At 42.4% G+C, this 19,881-nt stretch overlaps 1 protein-coding gene across 7 annotated transcripts in view; it reads right to left on the bottom strand.

Moving 5' to 3' along the window:
- Nucleotides 1–4,525: 4,525 nt before the first annotated feature.
- Nucleotides 4,526–19,881, bottom strand: part of PPFIBP2 (PPFIB scaffold protein 2) — a 119,833-nt gene continuing 104,477 nt past the window's right edge. For 5 of the 7 annotated variants that reach the window (XM_075837791.1, XM_075837784.1, XM_075837786.1 and 2 more), the window contains 6 exons: nucleotides 18,359–18,481; nucleotides 18,143–18,268; nucleotides 17,529–17,717; nucleotides 13,969–14,124; nucleotides 11,700–11,765; nucleotides 4,526–4,757 (listed from right to left, as the gene is read on the bottom strand). In XM_075837791.1, the coding sequence (XP_075693906.1) occupies nucleotides 4,689–4,757; nucleotides 11,700–11,765; nucleotides 13,969–14,124; nucleotides 17,529–17,717; nucleotides 18,143–18,268; nucleotides 18,359–18,481 (729 nt within the window). In that variant the 3' untranslated portion in view covers nucleotides 4,526–4,688. Of the gene's footprint in view, nucleotides 4,758–11,699; nucleotides 11,766–13,553; nucleotides 14,125–17,528; nucleotides 17,718–18,142; nucleotides 18,269–18,358; nucleotides 18,482–19,881 lie in introns of those variants that run through there. The other 2 variants (XM_075837789.1, XM_075837790.1) reach the window with 2 other exon arrangements.

Here is a 19,881-nt window from a genome sequence, read left to right as displayed (position 1 = left end):
ATCTAAGAAAAGATTTTCCAGAACTGTGATTTCATGAGCAATATAAGTATTTAATAAAATACATGTCCGGAGAGGTGACAGGTCCTCTTTAAAGGAACGCTTTAGATAAAGCTGACTCTATATTAATGCCCAGTGGAGGTCATAGGGGACGGCGCCTGACACATGGAATTAAAAGGGAACCTGTCATCAACATTTCACCAATTGAACTTTACTCAGCCCTCGCTGGCCGCTGCTATCAAAAGTTTATTGCCGTTATCCCCACTCCTAAACTCCTCCAATCGTAAATAATGGTCTGCAAACATTTTGCGGCATTTATGGTAATAATCCGTCCGTCTCGTTTGTTCCACTTCTTATGCCCGCCCACCGCCGAAAACTGGCCCACCCTGAATGCCGAAATCTCGTCTGAGATCGCGTGCATGCGCCCGTCATGTATGGTCCAACTCCCTCCCCTTCTTCGTCGGGGCCTCAAATCTAGTTACAGCGCATGTGCCGCTATGGTGTTCCGTTGTGCGTAAGCACCAGAATTGGACATCGATGCACAAGCGTGGGATTTCATGTATGCTGGAGGGAGGCGAGGTCAATTTGGAAAGGCTTGAGGAATGATGATATGACTGTTTTATGCTCATTAGCATACGATGCGGGAACACTAAAAAACAGAATGCTAAAAGGTGCAGAACCTACTTAGATGATAATTATAGGTTACATAAAAATTATTTTTCACCCACTACCACCAGTTATTGCTGGTTTAATAGGTGAAATGCTGGTGGCTGTTTTTTTTTTTGTTCTTTAAAGGGAACCTGTGTCATGCTCATCCCGCTCAGGCCCTGCATTAGGCATAACACTGTGTACCAGGAGTGTTCCCCTAAAGGGTTTCCTGGGACTGAATGGGGGAAAAAAAGCCTGCTGAAGTGCTGACATCTGTGTTGCAAATTGGTCCTGGAGATCAGTTGCCTGTAGTAATGTTCATACTACATATATTACAAGTCCTGTGCAGCCTTCAATCAACTTAACTTAAACCGAGGGAATCCCATTAATCCTAAAGTTTTTGTCAGGGTTTATGTATATTTTAGTAGGGTCAGTAGGATATCATATGTAATAACAATGCATTACCCAATTTATTAACTTAACATGTTATCGTGGTATTAACTACAGTAGTGGTCACCATTTGAAGGCTGTCCATGCATGCTGGGAGTTGTAGTTTTGCAACAGCTAAAGAGCCACAGGTCGGTGACTACTGGACTAGAGTTTGCATTTATTTCCTAAACTCATGAATTGTTCTTTTGTGCCATATTTATTATGAAGCTGTACATGGGGTAGTTGTCAACCCCATCGCGGTATCCAATAATTTTGTTTTTGAGATTTCTGAGAATGTGATACATAAGACTGTCTATCAAGCTGTGAATTGTAGAACAAGAACCAACTCCAGATTAATATTTCATTGTAAGATGTCTCCGGTTCTCTACGTTTTATAACTATATATTTGGGAATGTAACCTTTTGTACAACTTTATTGGAATGATGGCCCATCATCATCAGAAATAATTTAGATAATTAAAAATCTTTCCTGAACAAGAAGTTTGTGTATGGCAAAACTTGTTTTATACGAAAAATAGATTTTAGACTTGGGATACATAGCAAACACTAGGTCACATACTATGTAAAACAGCAGGATCACTGCAACCATGACCTCAATGTTTTCCTATGGATGTTGCAAGCGAGTGTGCGACCATTGCAAAAAATCTGATCAGGGTTGGATTACATTGAAGTAGCAATTGTGCTTAATCCTGTTGCTATGGGTTAATTTCTTAACTATGTGGTTCAGAGCCCCTCAAATCAAATGTAACGGACCATAGTTGGGGGCTCTCTTTAGAAAAAGTGAGTGGGAAATGGTGGCTGTTTACTGAAAGCTGTTCAGAGCATTGTGGCTAAATCCATTCTTCATGTTTTTTTGTAATATTTTTTTTCCGTTTTTTTTTGTAAAAAAAACAACATTATTTTGTTAACTGAACAGAAATAACGCAAGTGTAAACCGGGCCTGAGGCTGCCATACCAGTCAGCTCATGGACTAGAGGGGCGCCGTTACTGGGGAAAAAAAGGACTTTAGAGGAGTTGTACGAGATTTAGAAAAAAAGTCATTTTTTCCTCTAAAAACAGCGCTATTCTTGCTTATGGTTTGTGTCGGAGGGGCTGATCTGCAATTCCAGACATGGCCTGTGGACAAGAGTGGTGCTATTTCTAAAAAAAAAACAACTGTTTTTTGTTTAAAAAAGGGTACATTAGGATTAGATAAAGAAAACCTGTCACCTCTCCTGACATGTATATTTTAGGAAATAATTGTATTTCCCATGAAATAACAATTCTGTAATTCCTCCTAGAAATGTATGAATAAATTGACAACTGGATGTTACCAGTTGGGGGTGTGTCCCTACACAGACTGACAATGTCCAAGGAGTTCTCACAGTCTGTGTAAGGACACACCCCCTACTGAGCAGGGGAATGGTAACACCCAGTTGTCAATTTATTCATACATTTCTAGTATGAATTACGGTATGTTCACACACAAACTCAAAAACGTCTGAAAATACAGAGCTATTTTCAAGGCAAAACAGTTCCTGATTTTTCAGACGTTTTTAACTTTCGCTGCATTTTTCGCTGGGTTTTTTACGGCCGTTTTTGGAGCGGTTTTCAATACAGTCTATGAAAAACAGCTCCAAAAACGTCCCAAGAAGTGACATGCACTTCTTTTTACGCGGCCGTTTTTCATAACAGCCGCATTAAAAAATGGCCCGTCGGAATAGAATTCCGTTTTTGCCCCATTGAAATCAATGGGCAGATGTTTGGAGGCGTTTTGCTTCCCATTTTTCGGGCGTTACGGCCGTGTGAACATACCCTAATAGAACTCTGCATTGTGCCATTCCTCTAAGAAAAGATGTTCCAGATTTGTTATTTTATGGGAAATACAAGTATTTACTAAGGCCCCATGCACACGACCGTGCCCGCAATCACGGCCCGCGATTGCGGGCACGGCCGGCCGCCGACTGACAGCCGCATTTTCGGGCCATGCTCCCATACAAAATATGGGAGCACGGCCCGCAAAATGCAAAAGAACGGACATGTTCCATAATTCCCGAAACATTTCCACGGCACAGACACCCTTCCGTAGTGCTATGGAAAGGTGTCCGCGTTCAATGAAAGTGAAAGGGTCCGAAAACTGAGGTTTTTTGCGGTCGTGTGCATGGGGCCCTAAAAGACGTGTCAGGAGAGGTGACATTTTTTGTTTTATGCGTGTACCATGCTCTTTAGAGATGCACTTCACATTAATGCCACATGTATGTCCCCAGCTCTAGGCACAACAGATGACCGTGATGGGAGACAAAGTGTTCCCTATGTCGAGGAAAAACATGTTGAAAAAGTTTGATTTTTTTTTTTTTTTTTTTTATGAATAATTTCTATAAAACTTTTTGCTCCCTGTTTCTTAATGCATAGATTTTATTTTGTGCTTTCACAAGAGGTATTATTATCATACAGCAGAAAATATAAAACTATTCCTAAAGGATATATATTCTGAACAAAAGATACAAACCAAACAGTATTCCACTTAAAGGGGAAGTTCATTTTTAACAACGAGGGCCCATTGGACTGTGCAACTCAAATGTTCAATTTGCCATAGAAAGACTTGTCAATGCCGTAAAGCAGATCTTGGGGCTAAAGCTACATTTATGTACATTGACACGTCGGTGTATGCAGCTCTCCGGTGATCAGCCAGTTGTCAATGACGCCTATATGTGCGAATGTCTTCATGCGACAAATGCTTTAAAGGGTTTGTATGATATTAGAAAAACATGGCTACTTTTTCCCTAAAACCGCGCCACTCTTGTCCATGGGTTGTGTCGGGTATTGCAGCTTATCGCTATTCAAGTGAACAGGGCAGATCTGCAATACCGGACACCGCCCGCGAACGAGAATTGCGCTGTTTAAGGAAGAAAGCAGTCATTTATCTTCTAATCCTATGCAACCCCTTTAAAACTTCAAGTGCCACCAGTTGCTAAAAGCGGTCTTTCCCCTTAAGGCTATGTTCACACGCAAACTCCAAAACGTCTGAAAATACGGAGCTGGTTTCAAGGGAAAACAGCTCTTGATTTTCAGACGTTTTTTAATCCACTCGCGATTTTCGATGTGTTTTTCATGGCCGTTTTTGGAGCGGTTTTCTATGGAGTCTATGAAAAACGGCCCAAGAAGCGGCGTTCTGTTCCGACGGGCCGCGAAAAAGAAGTGAACGCCGTTTTACCCATTGAAATCAATGGGCAGATGTTTGGAGGCGTTCTAACGGCCGAAAAGAGACCGTGTGAACATACCCTAATAGTTAAAAAAAAAAAAAAGTTAATACAGTATAAAGTACAATTACAGAGTAAAACATTTCCTCATAACATTATATACATGTTGGTTCTGAAATACTTTTATATTAATTTTTAATTACAAAGTTTAAAAAAAAAATGTACACCCTTCGTAATATTCCCCCCCCCCCCAAAAAAAAATATCTATCCAGCATGGTCGTATCTGATCCACAAGACATTGGGACCTAATAAATTATACATCTTCAGGGTTTATGATTGAATTAGTCCTGTCGTGTCTTTGGCTTCCAATTGTTCTTTCTGGCTGTACTCGTGCCAGGGTGCAGGGAGCAGGGAGCTATCGCCAAGAATCAAAGGTGGATAGAAACCTGTAGTTGTTGAGGAGTTCATCCTGACTGAGCATGTTCTGAAATGGAAACAGTCAATATGGTGATAAAAAGGACGAAGTGTTATGGTTAATTCATCATAGGACATCCGTTTGGGACTGCGGTTCCTTGGGCGGTGGGCTGCAGCTATACAGAACATGTTGCATCCACTTCTACTTGCGTCGTAAACGTTCTTGTTCTCGTTGCACACACACAACCGATCATCAATACGATCTAATAGGTTATTTGTCCTTCATCCCATAAGGCCAGGACCACACACAGAGTTTTGATGCAGTTTTTGGCCACCAAAGAATGGAGATCCATCAGTCTTTTCTATACACCTTTTGTTTCCTTTAGATCCACTTCTGGCTTTGGGTCAAAAAACTGCATCAAAACTCTGTGTGTGATTTTACCCTTAGAAATACCACTAGGGTCTAAGTGATGGCTCCAAATGGGGTGGTCTTCTGCGGGACCTTTCAGGATCCGTTATTGTGCCAGAGCCTAGACCCACCGGAGGATCTCCTGGTGGACCAGTCTGGCCCTGTAGGACATGCATTTGGTGATAGTTAAAGTAGCTTTCGTACAAGGCTTGTGTGACAACTAACTCTTTAAGGGAAACTCCAGTCAAGAATAAATAATCAACTTTGACATAGTCTGTGTGTGTTCTCTAACTGCACCTCTTAAAAGTTTTGTACCCCCTACTGTTACAGTATGGTTTCTACGTTGTAGCAGCTTGTGGATGTCATCTCCATGACACATTTCTGGAAATTTGTTAGCCGTATGATATTTACCTTTCCCTACATACAAGTCAGTTGGCAGGTGGACAATCCTGTGACAACTAGGCTCCACCCTTAGTAGAAATGGTTGTTTTTTTTAATCGGCAGTTGTAAATTATACATCACATCACCTAATAAAAAAGAATGTAACTATATATTTTATTCTAATTGTACAATTTTCAAGCCTGATGATTCATGTTGTTCGATAGGGGTATTGTAATACATAAACAGGACTTGGTATTGTGTCATTTTACATCAAGGAGAGTAAGAGCAGCCTACGGACCATTGAGAGTTCAGTGACCAAGCCCGGTCGCATCCCCACATACAATGGCACTCGAAGAAGAGGCCAGGCCTGCATCGCTGCAGGAGAAGACAAAACAGGGAAGGTGAATGTGGCATTATCTACATGGGCACTGTAGCGTTAACTACAGGGGAAACTGTGTGTGGTACTATCGTAGTGCCACACACAGTGTGCATGATCTACATCAGCACCATGGCATCACCTAGAAGGGGCAGTTTGGCACTGTCTACAAGGGCACTGTTTGTGGCACTATCTACGCTGGTTTTGATGCTATGAGGAGTGATCAGCACCTATCCACCAGCCTTTTTAAATATAAAGGGCTAGGCTAGTGCATAAGTGTAGGCCAATACTTGTAGAGTAAAAACCAGAGGGCAGCAAGAGCGTGGCCAAAGCTTCTTGGTTTAAAAAGTATGCATTTGGAAACCTTCCTTTAAAAAAACCTGCATTTGCCCTCGGAAGGGGTCAGTCAGTGGCAATGGACCGATCCTTTAACCAGGAGCCTGGATGCAGAGGGCGTCAACGTCCCAGAACAGACGGCGTGACATCACTGCAGTGCACCACTTGCACCTGGTAGTGGACAGCAAGAATCCTGATGCTCGTCGTGGAAACTGTTTAGGTGCTTTTTTTTGGACCAAATGGGGCATTATTACTGCACCAGGAAGACACTAAAGGAAGCATTGTTACTGTATGGGAGGGACACAAAGGAGGCACGTTTACTGAAGGGGCACTTATGTCGAGCACCAAGAGATCATTGATACAGTTTGGGGCACTGTGGATGGTGAGTTTGTTTAGAGGTTTGCCTATTGGTGGAGAGGAAGCTGGGAAAGCGAGGAACCAACATGTGCATGTCAAATTCTGCAGACATGAGTCGTGGCTTGAAGAAGTCATCATAGCCGTCTAGGCCGGATAGAGAAAAAAGGGAAAGTGAACGACTAATCAGAGAAGACGTCACCTGTGAGTCACTCGATGAAACTGTATTCACTTATATGGTCTGCAAAACGCCTGTGCAGGACTGGCATCTACCACTATATGATGGTAATATTGGTCTTTGCACAGTGGTTTTTAGTCAGTATCCGTAAAAGTATGGGAGTATTATTTAGTCACTATGTGGTTATAGTGTGGCGGTATTACTTGGACCTTGTATAGTGTTATTGGTAATATTGCCCTTTGTATAGCGAGTTGTGTTCAGTAGCGGTATCCAGGTAATAATTAATCTCTGTATGGTGGAAATATTTGGTCTGGGCACATTGGTATGATTTAATAACTATATGTATATAGATAACCTTTTATTTTTTTTTATGTATGTGAGAGGGGGGACATATGCTTTGGGGCTTGCAACACTCCTGGATGTGGTAAAAATCATCTCTGCAGCTTTCTGCACACCGCCTTCTGAATTGACTGATTGTTGATACAATAACTCTGCATTTAAAATTTTGCCCAGGGCCACACTTTGTGTTTGATGACAAGCTTGTTGACTGTTTCCAATAATAATTAGCAGAATTGTGAATGCAGATCTGGCCTATAATAAAGGCTGTAAATCAGAAAGAGTATAAGGGTATGTTCACACGGCCTATTTTCAGTCGTTTTTCGGGCCGTTAACACCCCCGAAGAACGGCTGAAAATACGGGGGCTGAATGCCTCCAAACATCTGCCCCTTGATTTCAATGGGAAAAACCGCATTTCGATCCTACATGGCGGTTTTTTATACTCTGTTTGTAAAAACGGCACATAAAAAAACACCCCGTAAAAAAGAAATGCATGTCACTTCTTGAGCCGTTTTTGGAGCAGTTTTCCATTGACAATAGAAAAACCGCTCCAAGAACGGCCATCAAAAACGCAGCAAAAACACACAAAAAAACACAAGTTGTTTAAAAAACGGCTGAAAATCAGGTGCTGTTTTTGCTTAAAAACAGCTTCGTATTTTACGGCCGTTTTTGGTTTGCCGTGTGAACATAGCCTGAAAGTATTGCAATGACTACAAAACATTACTCAGTATAGATATTGACGAAATCTACATGAAAAGTTGTTCAAAGGGGAACGCATGCTTTAGGGTAGGAACACACACCGCGTACTCAGGGCTGCGCAGCATATCTGCCCTGAACTCCGCAGGGAATGCCGTCCGAAAACCCGCACCACACTGGTGCGTTTGTTCGGGCGTAAATTCCACTGCGTAAATTATTGCATATACTTACCCCCTACCTCCTCTGAGCTCTCTGGATGATGTTGCAGGCCATGTGACCGCTGCAGCGGTCACATGGCCTGAAACGTCATCCAGGGAGGCCGAACTGGAGAAGAAGCAGGGCACTCTGGGTAAGTATAACTTCATTTTTATTATTTTCTTACTTGGAATTTTTGCGACGGAATCACAGTGATTCCGCCACAAAAATCCCAAGTAAGAAAAAAAAATAATCACAACACACACCACTTTGTTGCGGGTCCAAACTCCCCATTGAATTCAATGGGAAAACTCGCAACAGAAGAGCTGCTATTCCGCAGCATTAATTGACATGCTGCAGTTGAAGAAACACTGCAGGTCAATTTACGTGCGTTTTGTTCAGCGACATTTTTCCGCAGTGTGGGGACGAGATTTGCTGAAATTTCACACTGCTGCTACTGTAAAATGCTGCGGATTTTCCGCAAAGAATTTATTGCGGAAAATCGGCAGTGTTTACTCTGTGTGTGTTCCTACCCATAAGGTCCAAAATCAGTCAGATCCTACACAGCATGGTCATATTTCTGTGGTTGATAGACTTGGGTAAAATCCTAAACAGACCTTGAACAGCCCAAAGTGTGAACTCTGCATAAAATTTAATTTCTGTACATTAAAACTCATACACCAGTGGAAATGGCTTAGAGATGGGCCTTCAAGCAATCTGATTTCCGCTTTCTTAAGAACAAAAAAAACATCACGTTTAGAGACCCTTAAAGGCTATGTGTACCTTTTGGAAACGGTTTTGTTTTTTTCTTTAATAAAATGTGCATCAGCGTTTGGTGCAACTTTTTAAATAATTTTTAATAAAAATTATTTTAACTCTTTCAGATACAGCTGCTTTATAGCCTGAATACAGAGCAGCTGTATGTAGCGCTGAGTCCTGAATCCGTCAGGTCCGCGGGACTGACTGGTTCAGTGACAGCAGCAGGAGGAACCACCTGTTATTGATCACATCTGAGTTCTGTACTTAGAACGGTTACCAATCACAACTAAGTTCATAACTTAGATGTGATCGATAGCGATAGGATCCACCTGTTGTCACTGAACCAGTCAGTCCCGCGGACCTGACGGATTTAGGTCTCAGCGCTACGTACAGCCGCTCTGTATACAGGATACAAAGCAGCTGCATCTCAAAAGGTAAAAATTATTTTTAAGAAAAAGTATTAGAAAGTTGCACCAAACACACCGATACACATTTTTATTAAAGAAAAAAAAAAACGCTTTCAAAAAGGTGCACATAGCCTTTAAGGAGAACATGCAACCAATTACATTGCAGCTTTACTTGCAGTTTGAAGAGGACCGATCACCCGTCCTGACATGTCTGTTTTAGTTAATAGTTTTATTCCCCATGAAATAACAATTCTAGAGCATCTTTTCTTAGGACTCTGCGAACTTTTACTCTTAGGGTATGTGCACACACACTAATTACGTCCGTAATTGACGGACGTATTTCGGCCGCAAGTCCCGGACCGAACACAGTGCAGGGAGCCGGGCTCCTAGCATCATACTTATGTACGATGCTAGGAGTCCCTGCCTCGCTGCAGGACAACTGTCCCGTACTGTAATCATGTTTTCAGTACGGGACAGTAGTTCCACGGAGAGGCAGGGGCTCCTAGCATCGTACATAACTATGAATCTAGGAGCCCGGCTCCCTGCACTGTGTTCGGTCCGGTACTTGCGGCCGAAATACGTCCGTCAATTACGGACGTAATTAGTGTGTGTGCACATACCCTTAGAAATGTATGAATAAAAAGACAACTGGGTGTTATTAGTTGGGGGTGTGTCCCTACACAGACTGACACTGTCCAATCACTGCTGACAGTGATACTATAGGGACACGCCCCTTTGACAAGGGGAACGGTAACACCCAGTTGTCAAGTTATTCATAACTTACTAGGAGGAATAACAGGAACGGCACAACACAGAGTTCTAATAAAAGATGCTCCAGAATTGTTATTTCATGGGAAATAAAAGTATTTACTAAAACTACAAGTACAACTACATGTCAGGAAAGGTGACAGTCCCGCTTTAAAAATGGAAAGCTGAACTCTGATTGGTTAACATGTGTAACAAGGACAGTTTTTTCGCTTGCCAGTTTTGATAAATGAGATCTTATTATTTATTTTTGTCCGGTGTGTCCAACTAAAAAGATCAGGGGGTGATTAGTTACCACATCTGTTCGGAAATGGCAAACAAAGCCGGGTGTAATATGAGTTATGCTTCGAAGAGAAACGTGGCCATAAACAGCAATTCCATTTCACAGTGGTTGGAAACTGGTGTCTGACTTTTATGGAGTACCTGACTTGGGAAATTTTAATAAGGTCTCCTATGTTTTAGAGAAGCTGTGCTTCAGTCAGCCAGCAGGTCAATATTGTACATGTGGTATGGGCGATATGTGGCTTTCCTGACACTATATAAGGTGGCATATGGCTGGTCTGGCACTGTAAATTGGAGGCATCTGGCTGCACTGTTTACAAAGGTTATTAGGCTGCACTGTATATAGGGGGTAATAGACTGCACGGTATATAGGGGGTAATAGACTGCACGGTATATAGGGGGTAATAGACTGCACGGTATATAGGGGGTAATAGACTGCACGGTATATAGGGGGTAATAGACTGCACGGTATATAGGGGGTCATGTGGTCGACACTATTTTGGAGCCTTGTGGTTATGACTGTATATGGGGGAAGGTAGCTATTGCTGTACAAGGTGCTACGGCTGCAACTTTTGTAAACATAATGGAGAGTTAAGGTACAGGTGGGCAAGGACATTGAATGTAATATGAGCCAAGGGCTGCTTCGGAGGTCCCCTAAATATGTTGGATTGATGACCACTGCTCTAAAATTTACTTATAAAATAATTATAAAAATGGGAGTACTCGGTTAATTACAATTTATACTACTGCAGAAGTGGCCACCCTTACCTTTGATTCATTTTGGTTAAGGACTACAATTTCTCATGAAACAAATTCAATACAATATCGCGACATGCTAGAAAAACCCTTGACAACCTGCAATTCACATCACAACCACTGGGTGGCCACACATAGTTATAGCATAGACATCTCATGACACAGTATCACAAAATCATGTGTCTTTTCTCAAAACTGGTCATCTCACGCCGCACGGCTCAGGATATGTTGAGATATAGGGGAAGTTAAAGGGGTTGTCCGGGAATGAACAACTGATGACCTATCCATAGGTTAGGTTATCAGTATATGATCTGTGGTGGTCCGACACCTGAACCACTGACACGTGTTATGCAGAGTTCGGAGCCAGAAGCAGATGGCTCCATACACTGCATAGCGGCCGTGCTGCAGAACTCCAGCTCTGTTCCTATTTACTTGAATAGGAGCACAGCTGAGGCATAGGTATCCGGAAGCAGCTGATCGGTGCAGGGTACGGGTGTCGGACCCCGACCGATCATATACTGATGACCTATCCGGTGGATAGGTCATCAGTTGTCTATGCCTGGACAATGCCTTTAAGGAAGGATGCACATGTACTTATTTTGCCTATGGATCAATAGACACAGGCGCAGGTTACTGTACCCACTGATATCTATCTATATATATATATATATATATATATATATATATATATTGTGAACCTAGGGGGTCCTGGTATTAGTATAATAATGTAGTTCCCCTGAGGTGTTATTTGGTGTGAAGGAGAAAGAATTTCAATACTTACTGTAAGGTTATTAATGCCTTCAGAAAAAGCCCCTATTTGCTTTACCATTCCCTCTGTATGCACCATCTGCAAAATCAGTCAGTGACCTCATAAATATGGAGGAAGGTGAAATCTTCACATTCAAACTGCAACAGCAATGCATGCACCACACACCGTAGTGTCCAAATGTCTCACTTACCGCTTCCGTTATAGCAGGAATCATTATTACGACAAAAATACAATACTGATATAAATATATATAGTGTGAGACGTAGAAAGTAACAGATATTTTCTATCATTCTACAGTGCCACCTTGTGGCAAATGTGTTATTGCATGTGTATGACGTTTGTGTGTAGTGGGGGGTGGGGGTGGTACTTGTTAGGGTGAATTAGCATAGTTGCTTCCAAAAATACTAAAAAGCAATGTTAGCGTCACCTTGATAGCACAACCTTGTAAGTTACAGGACAGGTCACAGATGACGTACATGTAAACGAAGGGGATAAATTGTCAAGCAGAAACATTGTTAATGGTCGGACGTCTCACATATAACGTGTAAACTGCAGCACCCAGCCCAGAGACATGCGGATTGAGACACTCCAGATATTATGTATATATAACAGATATGATCTGAAGAGGAGCAGGGAAGTTTATCATCAAAAATGAGATCAATTTTAGGAGGTCCAGTAGTTTGCTTGCAGAGGGTAAATGCTTTTTGGATATGGCTGCACAGCAAATATAGAGCTTTCATGTACAGATCAAACAGTCTTTTTTTTTTTTTTTCTAGAAACAGCGCTACTTTTGTCCACTGGCTGTGTCTGGTATTGCAGCTCATCCCTATAAGCTTCAATGGGACTAAGCTGCAATACCAGACCCAGCCAAAGTGGTGCTGTCCTACAAATCTTATACTTTAAACTTGCAATGAATGGTGAAATGATTCTCTGACGACTACATTTTCTAATTCTCAATCCATTTTAGTGGCAGTGGCTCTGGAAACATGAATGCGGGATTGCAGCTCAGCTCCATTCACGTCAATCGAGCAGCTGCAATACCCGACACAACCAATGGACAGGTGTGGCAGAATTTATAAAACAAATTAGCCATGTCTTTTTAATCCTGGAGTCTGGACCACCCCTTTAATTATTGGCCCAATAGTAACATTTGGTTACAAATATGCTCCTTTCATGGACCTGTCACTTACTTTATACATTAATTTGGGCAAGGATCCCTTTAAAATGAATATCTACTTCTAAATGCGTGTTCAAAGCTGGACAACCCCTTTAAGGTAATCTAGTAGGGAATTCTGGGTCATCTATTCGCCAGAGTGGAGTGCGGCTCCAAAAAGCGCCTTTCACACTGGAGGACCCAGCATGTCCATGCATTACACAGACCCATTGATTTCAGGAACGATGTAATTCTTAATTTCTCCTGAGGTGGCGCTGCAGGGCAATGTACTTAAACTTTAATTCTATTTCATTTAAATTCCTTATGGGAATCAGAGCGCTGTTCTTCTGATCCAAATCCCTAGTTTACCTTCTCGCAGCCATAGAGTTACATCATAAAATTAAATGTGCCTACAGCTACCACTAGAGGGAGCTCTCTGCATAGAGATTCATACAGCTTCTATTAAACTCTGAATAATCCATATGTAGTGAGCTCCCCCTAGTGGTGGCAAAACAAAAATATATATACTTTTTTTAACTGCTTCTCATGAATGGCTCGAATGAAGATTTCTGGATACTAGGAATCCCCCCCCCCCCCTTTAGTGAAACCCTGGTCATGGGCAGTTCTATATTAGCAGTTCTGTACATGCCAGACTCACAGATCACATTGGTAAGAGTGGAGCATTTTTGATGAGATGAAAGGTCCACATAAAGTAATAATCAGGTTCATTTATTTTCTCAGATCTGATCGGTATTGGGTCAGTCGTCTTCATAATGTAACATTTTTACATGGCCGCTCGTTTCCTTACGCTATACAGCACAAAAATATAAACTATGTGCAGCGAGTATTTACACAATTTATAATCCTATCTGTATTTAAATATTTCTGGATAAATTAAGATTCTGTATAAAATCAGTAAAGTGTCAGTGATTACGGGCCGCTCCCAGTCCAGGCCATGCTTGGCAAAGTATATATAGATATTAGAGGGCAGAGTCTGTGTCCCGGGTGACCCCATGCTGGTAATGATGGTTGATGGGTTATGAGGCGATGCGTGGTTAGAAAGACACAGACGCCAATGAGGGGTGAGTAGGATGCCAAATGCAGATGCCCTCAGATTAGTCTGCCCACCTGGTCCACTTTGTCTACGTCTTTGATGGAACTGTTGTTGGGGGCCTTGAAGTCTCCCTTCTGGGGGCTGGCGTCCACCGGACATAAGTAGTCTGTGCATTCGTCAAACTTCTTCTTGCGTAAGTTACCGAAATGAGAGAGTCCAAGTTTCTTTGGCTGCAAATACAACAAGGAGGTGGGAGAAGATTGATAATAGTTATGCAGTTCAGGTGCGGATAGTTTTCCGCTTGTTGGTCTTCGGCCTCATGCACATAGCAGAGCCGTATATGCGGAGCCCTTAGGGTATGTTCACACGAGGGCGTCCGTAACGGCTGAAATTACGGGGATGTTTCAGCCTGAAAACATCCCCGTAATTTCAGCCGTACTGGCATGTGCAGGCGCTTGAACGCCGCGTCAATTACGGACATAATTGGCGCTGCTATTCATTGGAGTCAATGAATAACGGCTCCAATTACGGCCAAAGAAGTGACAGGTCACTTCTTTGACGCGGGCATCTATTTACGCGCCGTCATTTGACAGCGGCGCGTAAATTACGCCTCGTGTGAACAGACAAACGTCTGCCCATTGCTTTCAATGGGCAGATGTTTGTCAGCGCTATTGAGGCGCTATTTTCAGACGTAATTCGGGGCAAAAACGCCCGAATTACGTCCATAAATAGGCCGTGTGAACATACCCTTACGGAGGTACCCTGCAGCTTTGAGCTAGGGGAAAGTTACTCCATAATAGGATGTCCGCTGGAACATACCACAATATTTTTCATGTTCGTTACATACAAACCTCAGTATGTCTCTATGTGAAACCAGAGGCATATGGGGGTACCATAGAAGTCTATAGGTATATATTGTATGGCGGAGGTTGTGCGAAGCCATAATACGCATAGTCCTGACCAGCGCTGGCACGGTCATATCTTCACTGGAAATATAGAGGCAATGTGGACGTTTTGTTGAATGTATTGACGTAGCTGTGTGCAATGTACCAGGTTCTTTACCCTGGCCAAGAAAAATGTAGCCAAAAACCTATACTATATAGCCAAACAACCCCAAGGGCTCGTCCACGTGTAGCGGAAATTGCTGCATTTTCTCCGTCCTGAATTTTCGGACAGAAAATATGCAGAAGAATACAGTAGCAGCAAAGTGGGTGATACTTAACAAATCTCATCCGCACGCTGCGTAAATATTCAGAGCAGAAATGGACCTGCGGTGTGTTTTTCGGACCGCAGCATATCAATTCCTGCTGCAGAAAGTGGAACTGAATTGTTGCGTTTTTCAGAGGAGACGTCACCATCTCCCAGCATCGGGAAAAACGCAGAAAAATACGCACCATTTTCTGCAGTCAAAAATGCCGCAGCGGGAAAGTCGACTACTTTCTTCAGAAATGTACGTGTGGACAATCCCTTAGGCCGGGTTCCCACGTAGCATAAACGCTGCGAAATTTCCGCAACAGAATTCTGTGCGGTAAGTCCGCACCATTTACAGTAGCAGCAAAGTGAATGAGATTTACGTGTTTTCGCTGCAATATGAGCAGGAAAAACACACTATTTGGTGCGGTTTTTTACGTGCGTATGGCTTCCGTATGTCACACCTTTTTTTTACGTCTGCAGAAAAAACTGAAGGAGGTGGTTTATTTTTTCCTCATCATTTCTTTAGAAACTGGTGCGTAAAAAACACGGACAGCACACGGATGACATTGCGGTCCGTTTTTTTCATGCACCCAGTGACTTCAATGGGTGCGTGATGCACAAAAAACGCCCAAGAATAGGACATGCAGTGAGTTTCACGCAGCGGACACAATCTGCGTGAAAAACACGGTCTGATTGGCCCCATCGAATTGCATAGGGTCTGTGTGACGTCCGTTGTTTTAACGCACGTAACACGGACGTGAAATAAGCTCGTGTGAATAAGGCCTTAGGTTGGCTTCCCACAGTGCAGATTTGTTGCAGACTTTGCATGCATTTTTGTAGCCAAAACCAGGAATGGAACCTAAACAGAAAAAATATAAAAAGAAAGGCCTTATAGGTCTCCTCTCCTGGATTTGGTAACAAAAAAAAACGCATGCAAAATCTGCAGCAAATCTGATCTGTGGGAACGTAGCCTTAGGGTATGTGCACACGACCTGTTTTCAGACGTAATGGAGGCGTTTTACGCCTGAAGAGACGGCTCCAATACGTCGGCAAACATCTGCCATTACTTTCAATGGGTCTTACGATGTTCTGTGCAGACGAGCTGTCATTTTACGCGTCGCTGTCAAAATACGGCGCGTAAAATGACGGCTCGTCAAAAGAAGTGCAAGACACTTCTTGGGACGTTTTTGGAGCCGTTTTCTCATAGACTCTATTGAAAACAGCTTAAAAAACGGCCGTGAAAAACGCGAGTTGCTCAAAAAACGTCTGAAAATCAGGAGCTGTTTTCCCTTGAAAACAGCTCGGTATTTTCAGACGTATTTTGTTAATCGTGTGAACATAGCCTTAGGGTATGTTCCCACACACAGGATACGTACTGCAGATTTCCTGCAGCAGAACCTCTAGAAAAACACTGGTCAATCTATCACAGAAATCTGCACAAAATAGTGTGGTTTTCCTGCTCATATTGCTGCGTTTTTTTCCGCAGCAGTTTAAGGGTATGTTCACACGGCCAAATTTCAGACGTATACGAGGCGTATTATGCCTCGTTTTACGTCTGAAAATAGGGCTCCAATACGTCGGCAAACATCTGCCCATTCATTTGAATGGGTTTGCCGACGTACTGTGCAGACGACCTGTTATTTACGCGTCGTCGTTTGACAGCTGTCAAACGACGACGCGTAAAAATACAGCCTCGTCAAAAGAAGTGCAGGACACTTCTATACATTATATGCAGGACACTTATATACATTATATGCAGGACACTTCTTTGGACGTTTTTGGAGCTGTTTTCTCATAGACTCCAATGAAAACAGCTCCAAAAACGGACGTAAAAAACGCTGTGAAAACGCAGCGAAAAATGCGAGTTGGTAAAAAAACGTCTGAAAAGCAGGGTCTGTTTTCCCTTGAAAACAGCTCTGGATTTTCAGACGTTTTTGTTGACTACGTGTGAACATACCCTTACCTGCGTATTTAGTGTTAAACGTTTGGTTATAGCAAAGTATATGTGCACCTGCGGATTTCCAGCAGTTTTTACTGCGTAGACGTTGTAAAAACCACAACAAAATAAATCTGTTGCAGAATTTGCGCAACTTGTGAATTTCCCCTTAATATGCGTATTCAGGTGCGGATTTTACATTTTGATGCGGAATCAGGTGCAGATTTCAGTGCGTTTTTTTTTTTTTAAATAAAAATGGCAGATACAATTCTGAGATGGAAACGCAAAATTAATGGACACGCTACAGATTTAAAAATCTGCACCTCAGGTCAATTTACATGCGGAAAAAAATCTGCAGCACGTTGTTGAGATTACTTGAAATCGCATTGATTTTGCTGGTACTGTATTACGCGGTGGATATGCTGCAGTAAAATCTGCACGTAATACGCACTTTGTGCATGTGGCCTAACAGGTCGATAGGAGTTGGAGTATCTCTGAACATACCCGGACTTTGGCAGTGGTAGACAAGGGTGTATAAGTGGTGGAGTCCATAATCTCTCGTTTTTCTTGTTGAGCTTCTGGACCAATTAGCAAGCTGAAATTTGTAGTTAAATGTCTCCTCAGTAGGGTCTTCTGGGGCGGAATGTTTAAGAGCATGGCGAGGGTATCCGAGTTAAACCGGGGTTCGAGTATCTGTTGAAAGACATTCACATTATAAAGAGGCTCCCAGTTGTGCCCCCTACAACTATATACTTTACAGCACAGAATCATATACCATCCTATGCAGAAAGGCCCTATAGCACTCTTCATCCTCATCATCTAGGTGCATGAGAAATACACAGGCAGAGCAGCTCCGTTTTTCTAACTGATCAATTCTATAACTAGTTGCATGCTCACCCATAGAGGGAGCCAACTGCAAATGGATTTATACACTTTATGGGAGCTGTATAAATCTGTATGCAGTGAGCTCCCTCTAGTGGCGGCTTCATGTAGCAGCTATGAGTGTCACGACAAGCCATAGAAGTAGTTCTATTCCCACCATGAGCCCTGCCTCTATAATAGGGACACCATTGTCATAGGAATACATGACGATAATAAATACTATATGCATGTCTTACAACAAGGCCGCCGTGGACTCCACTGCCCCGGAGATTTGGTGCATATTCAGCCAGATCCGCAGATCTCAGCCACTCCATGACTCTATGGTTGGACCACTGGACCACTTCTGAAGGGGAGATGTTATTCTGTCAGGGAGAACAGAGATGATCCATCATGTACAGTCCATGTATATGTCCATATATCTAAGGTGTCTCGTTGTATTTGTAATGTAATACCTCATCAGCGGGTCTCCTCCGCAGACAGTTGGCGTTGAACTTGTTTGCGTGTAGTACGTGGATGGCACATTTAATACTGAGATGGTGCAGCTGACTTGTGACTTTAAGGAACAGGAGATCATTCTGAAAACGAATAAGAGATGAGATTACATGGGAAGAATGACCCAGAAACAAAAACATTCTTATTAAATAAATTCTGCCCAAACGTCTGGGGCTCTCCTGAACTCCTAGCAGAACATGCAAGCCTGTTGCAAAGACTGCAGACCGCAGCCACTAGGGGGAGCATTCTGCATATGTATTTATATTGCATCCATTGACTTTAATAGGAACAGTAAAAATATGCATGCAGTGAGCTCCCCCTAGTGGTGACTGCAGACAGTCAGAATTTTATGGTCTATGGTTGTGTAAAGGGAAGTGGGGGGCAGTAAAGAAAAACAAGTCCTAAATGTAGGCAGGCATAGTTGTGCGCTCTCCCATTGCTGCGTATAGCAATGTAGCAGAGCTGAGTTTGTAATTTTGTACTGTGGACTACACAAAACCTACTAAAGTGCAGAAAAGACACAGTTAAATGCCTGATGGGGGCTAAATGCATATGACACAATAATTACAAATTATGCGTAGGCTATTACGTATGCTATTTTGCATTGGGGCCCAGGAACTTTAAGTTACTTATCTGGAAAATTGTTTGGTGCTGCCTCACTTCTATTCCAGGGTACCATGAAGGGGTTAATGGCAGCTGGGACCCAGTGCTGAATAGTTGATTTCATGATAAGTAGATTTTTTTTATGGTTACCAGAGTATGCCAAGGCGGAGAAGGTGGTGAGGTAGTCAATGGCAGGGGCCTATGTTCCTCCCTACTGAGGTGACAAATTCAGCTCTGCTATTAAATAGATTAGACTATGCTACAAAAAGATCCATTCCACTCCTAATCTATGTCACTGACACTGCTGCCTCCCAATCCCCCCCCCAAAAAAAGTTTGCTATATACATCAAAAAGTGTTGATGTATATAGCAAAAGTAAAAAATGTATAGTAAATGTAAAAAGCATTTATATATAATATGAGGTCACTAGGGGTTATAAACTTTACCGTAATGTAGGGGGCATTTTTATTTCGGGGTTTATATATATATATATTTATGTCCACAACAGCTGTCACCGCTCATCGTAATAACCTCATTACAAGTATCATGTCATGCAGCTCCTCTAACATGACATTTCCTGGGTAATCTACACCGACCTCGCTGAGGGTCTAAGGTAAGGCTTGGTTCACATTGTGCAATTTGTTGCCTTTTCCACATGCTTTTTTTTGTTTTGGCAGCTGAACTCCCATTGAGAGACATAGTAGTTTATCAACCAAAAAACAACTAAAAACTCCCGTTTTGTGTATACAGCTCCAATGAGAGCCAACGTTTCGCCACTCTGTTCCAATATTGAAAGAAAGATTGCATCCCGTCTAATATAAACGTTGCATATATCGCTACTTTAACTGATAGTTCAGAGATAATAATGTTGCACTAGGGCA

The sequence above is a fragment of the Rhinoderma darwinii genome, chromosome 9 (genome assembly GCF_050947455.1).
Source record: "Rhinoderma darwinii isolate aRhiDar2 chromosome 9, aRhiDar2.hap1, whole genome shotgun sequence".
NCBI lineage: Eukaryota > Metazoa > Chordata > Amphibia > Anura > Rhinodermatidae > Rhinoderma > Rhinoderma darwinii.
Note: the sequence above shows the minus strand (reverse complement) of the source record. Positions and strands in the feature narration are given on the sequence as shown.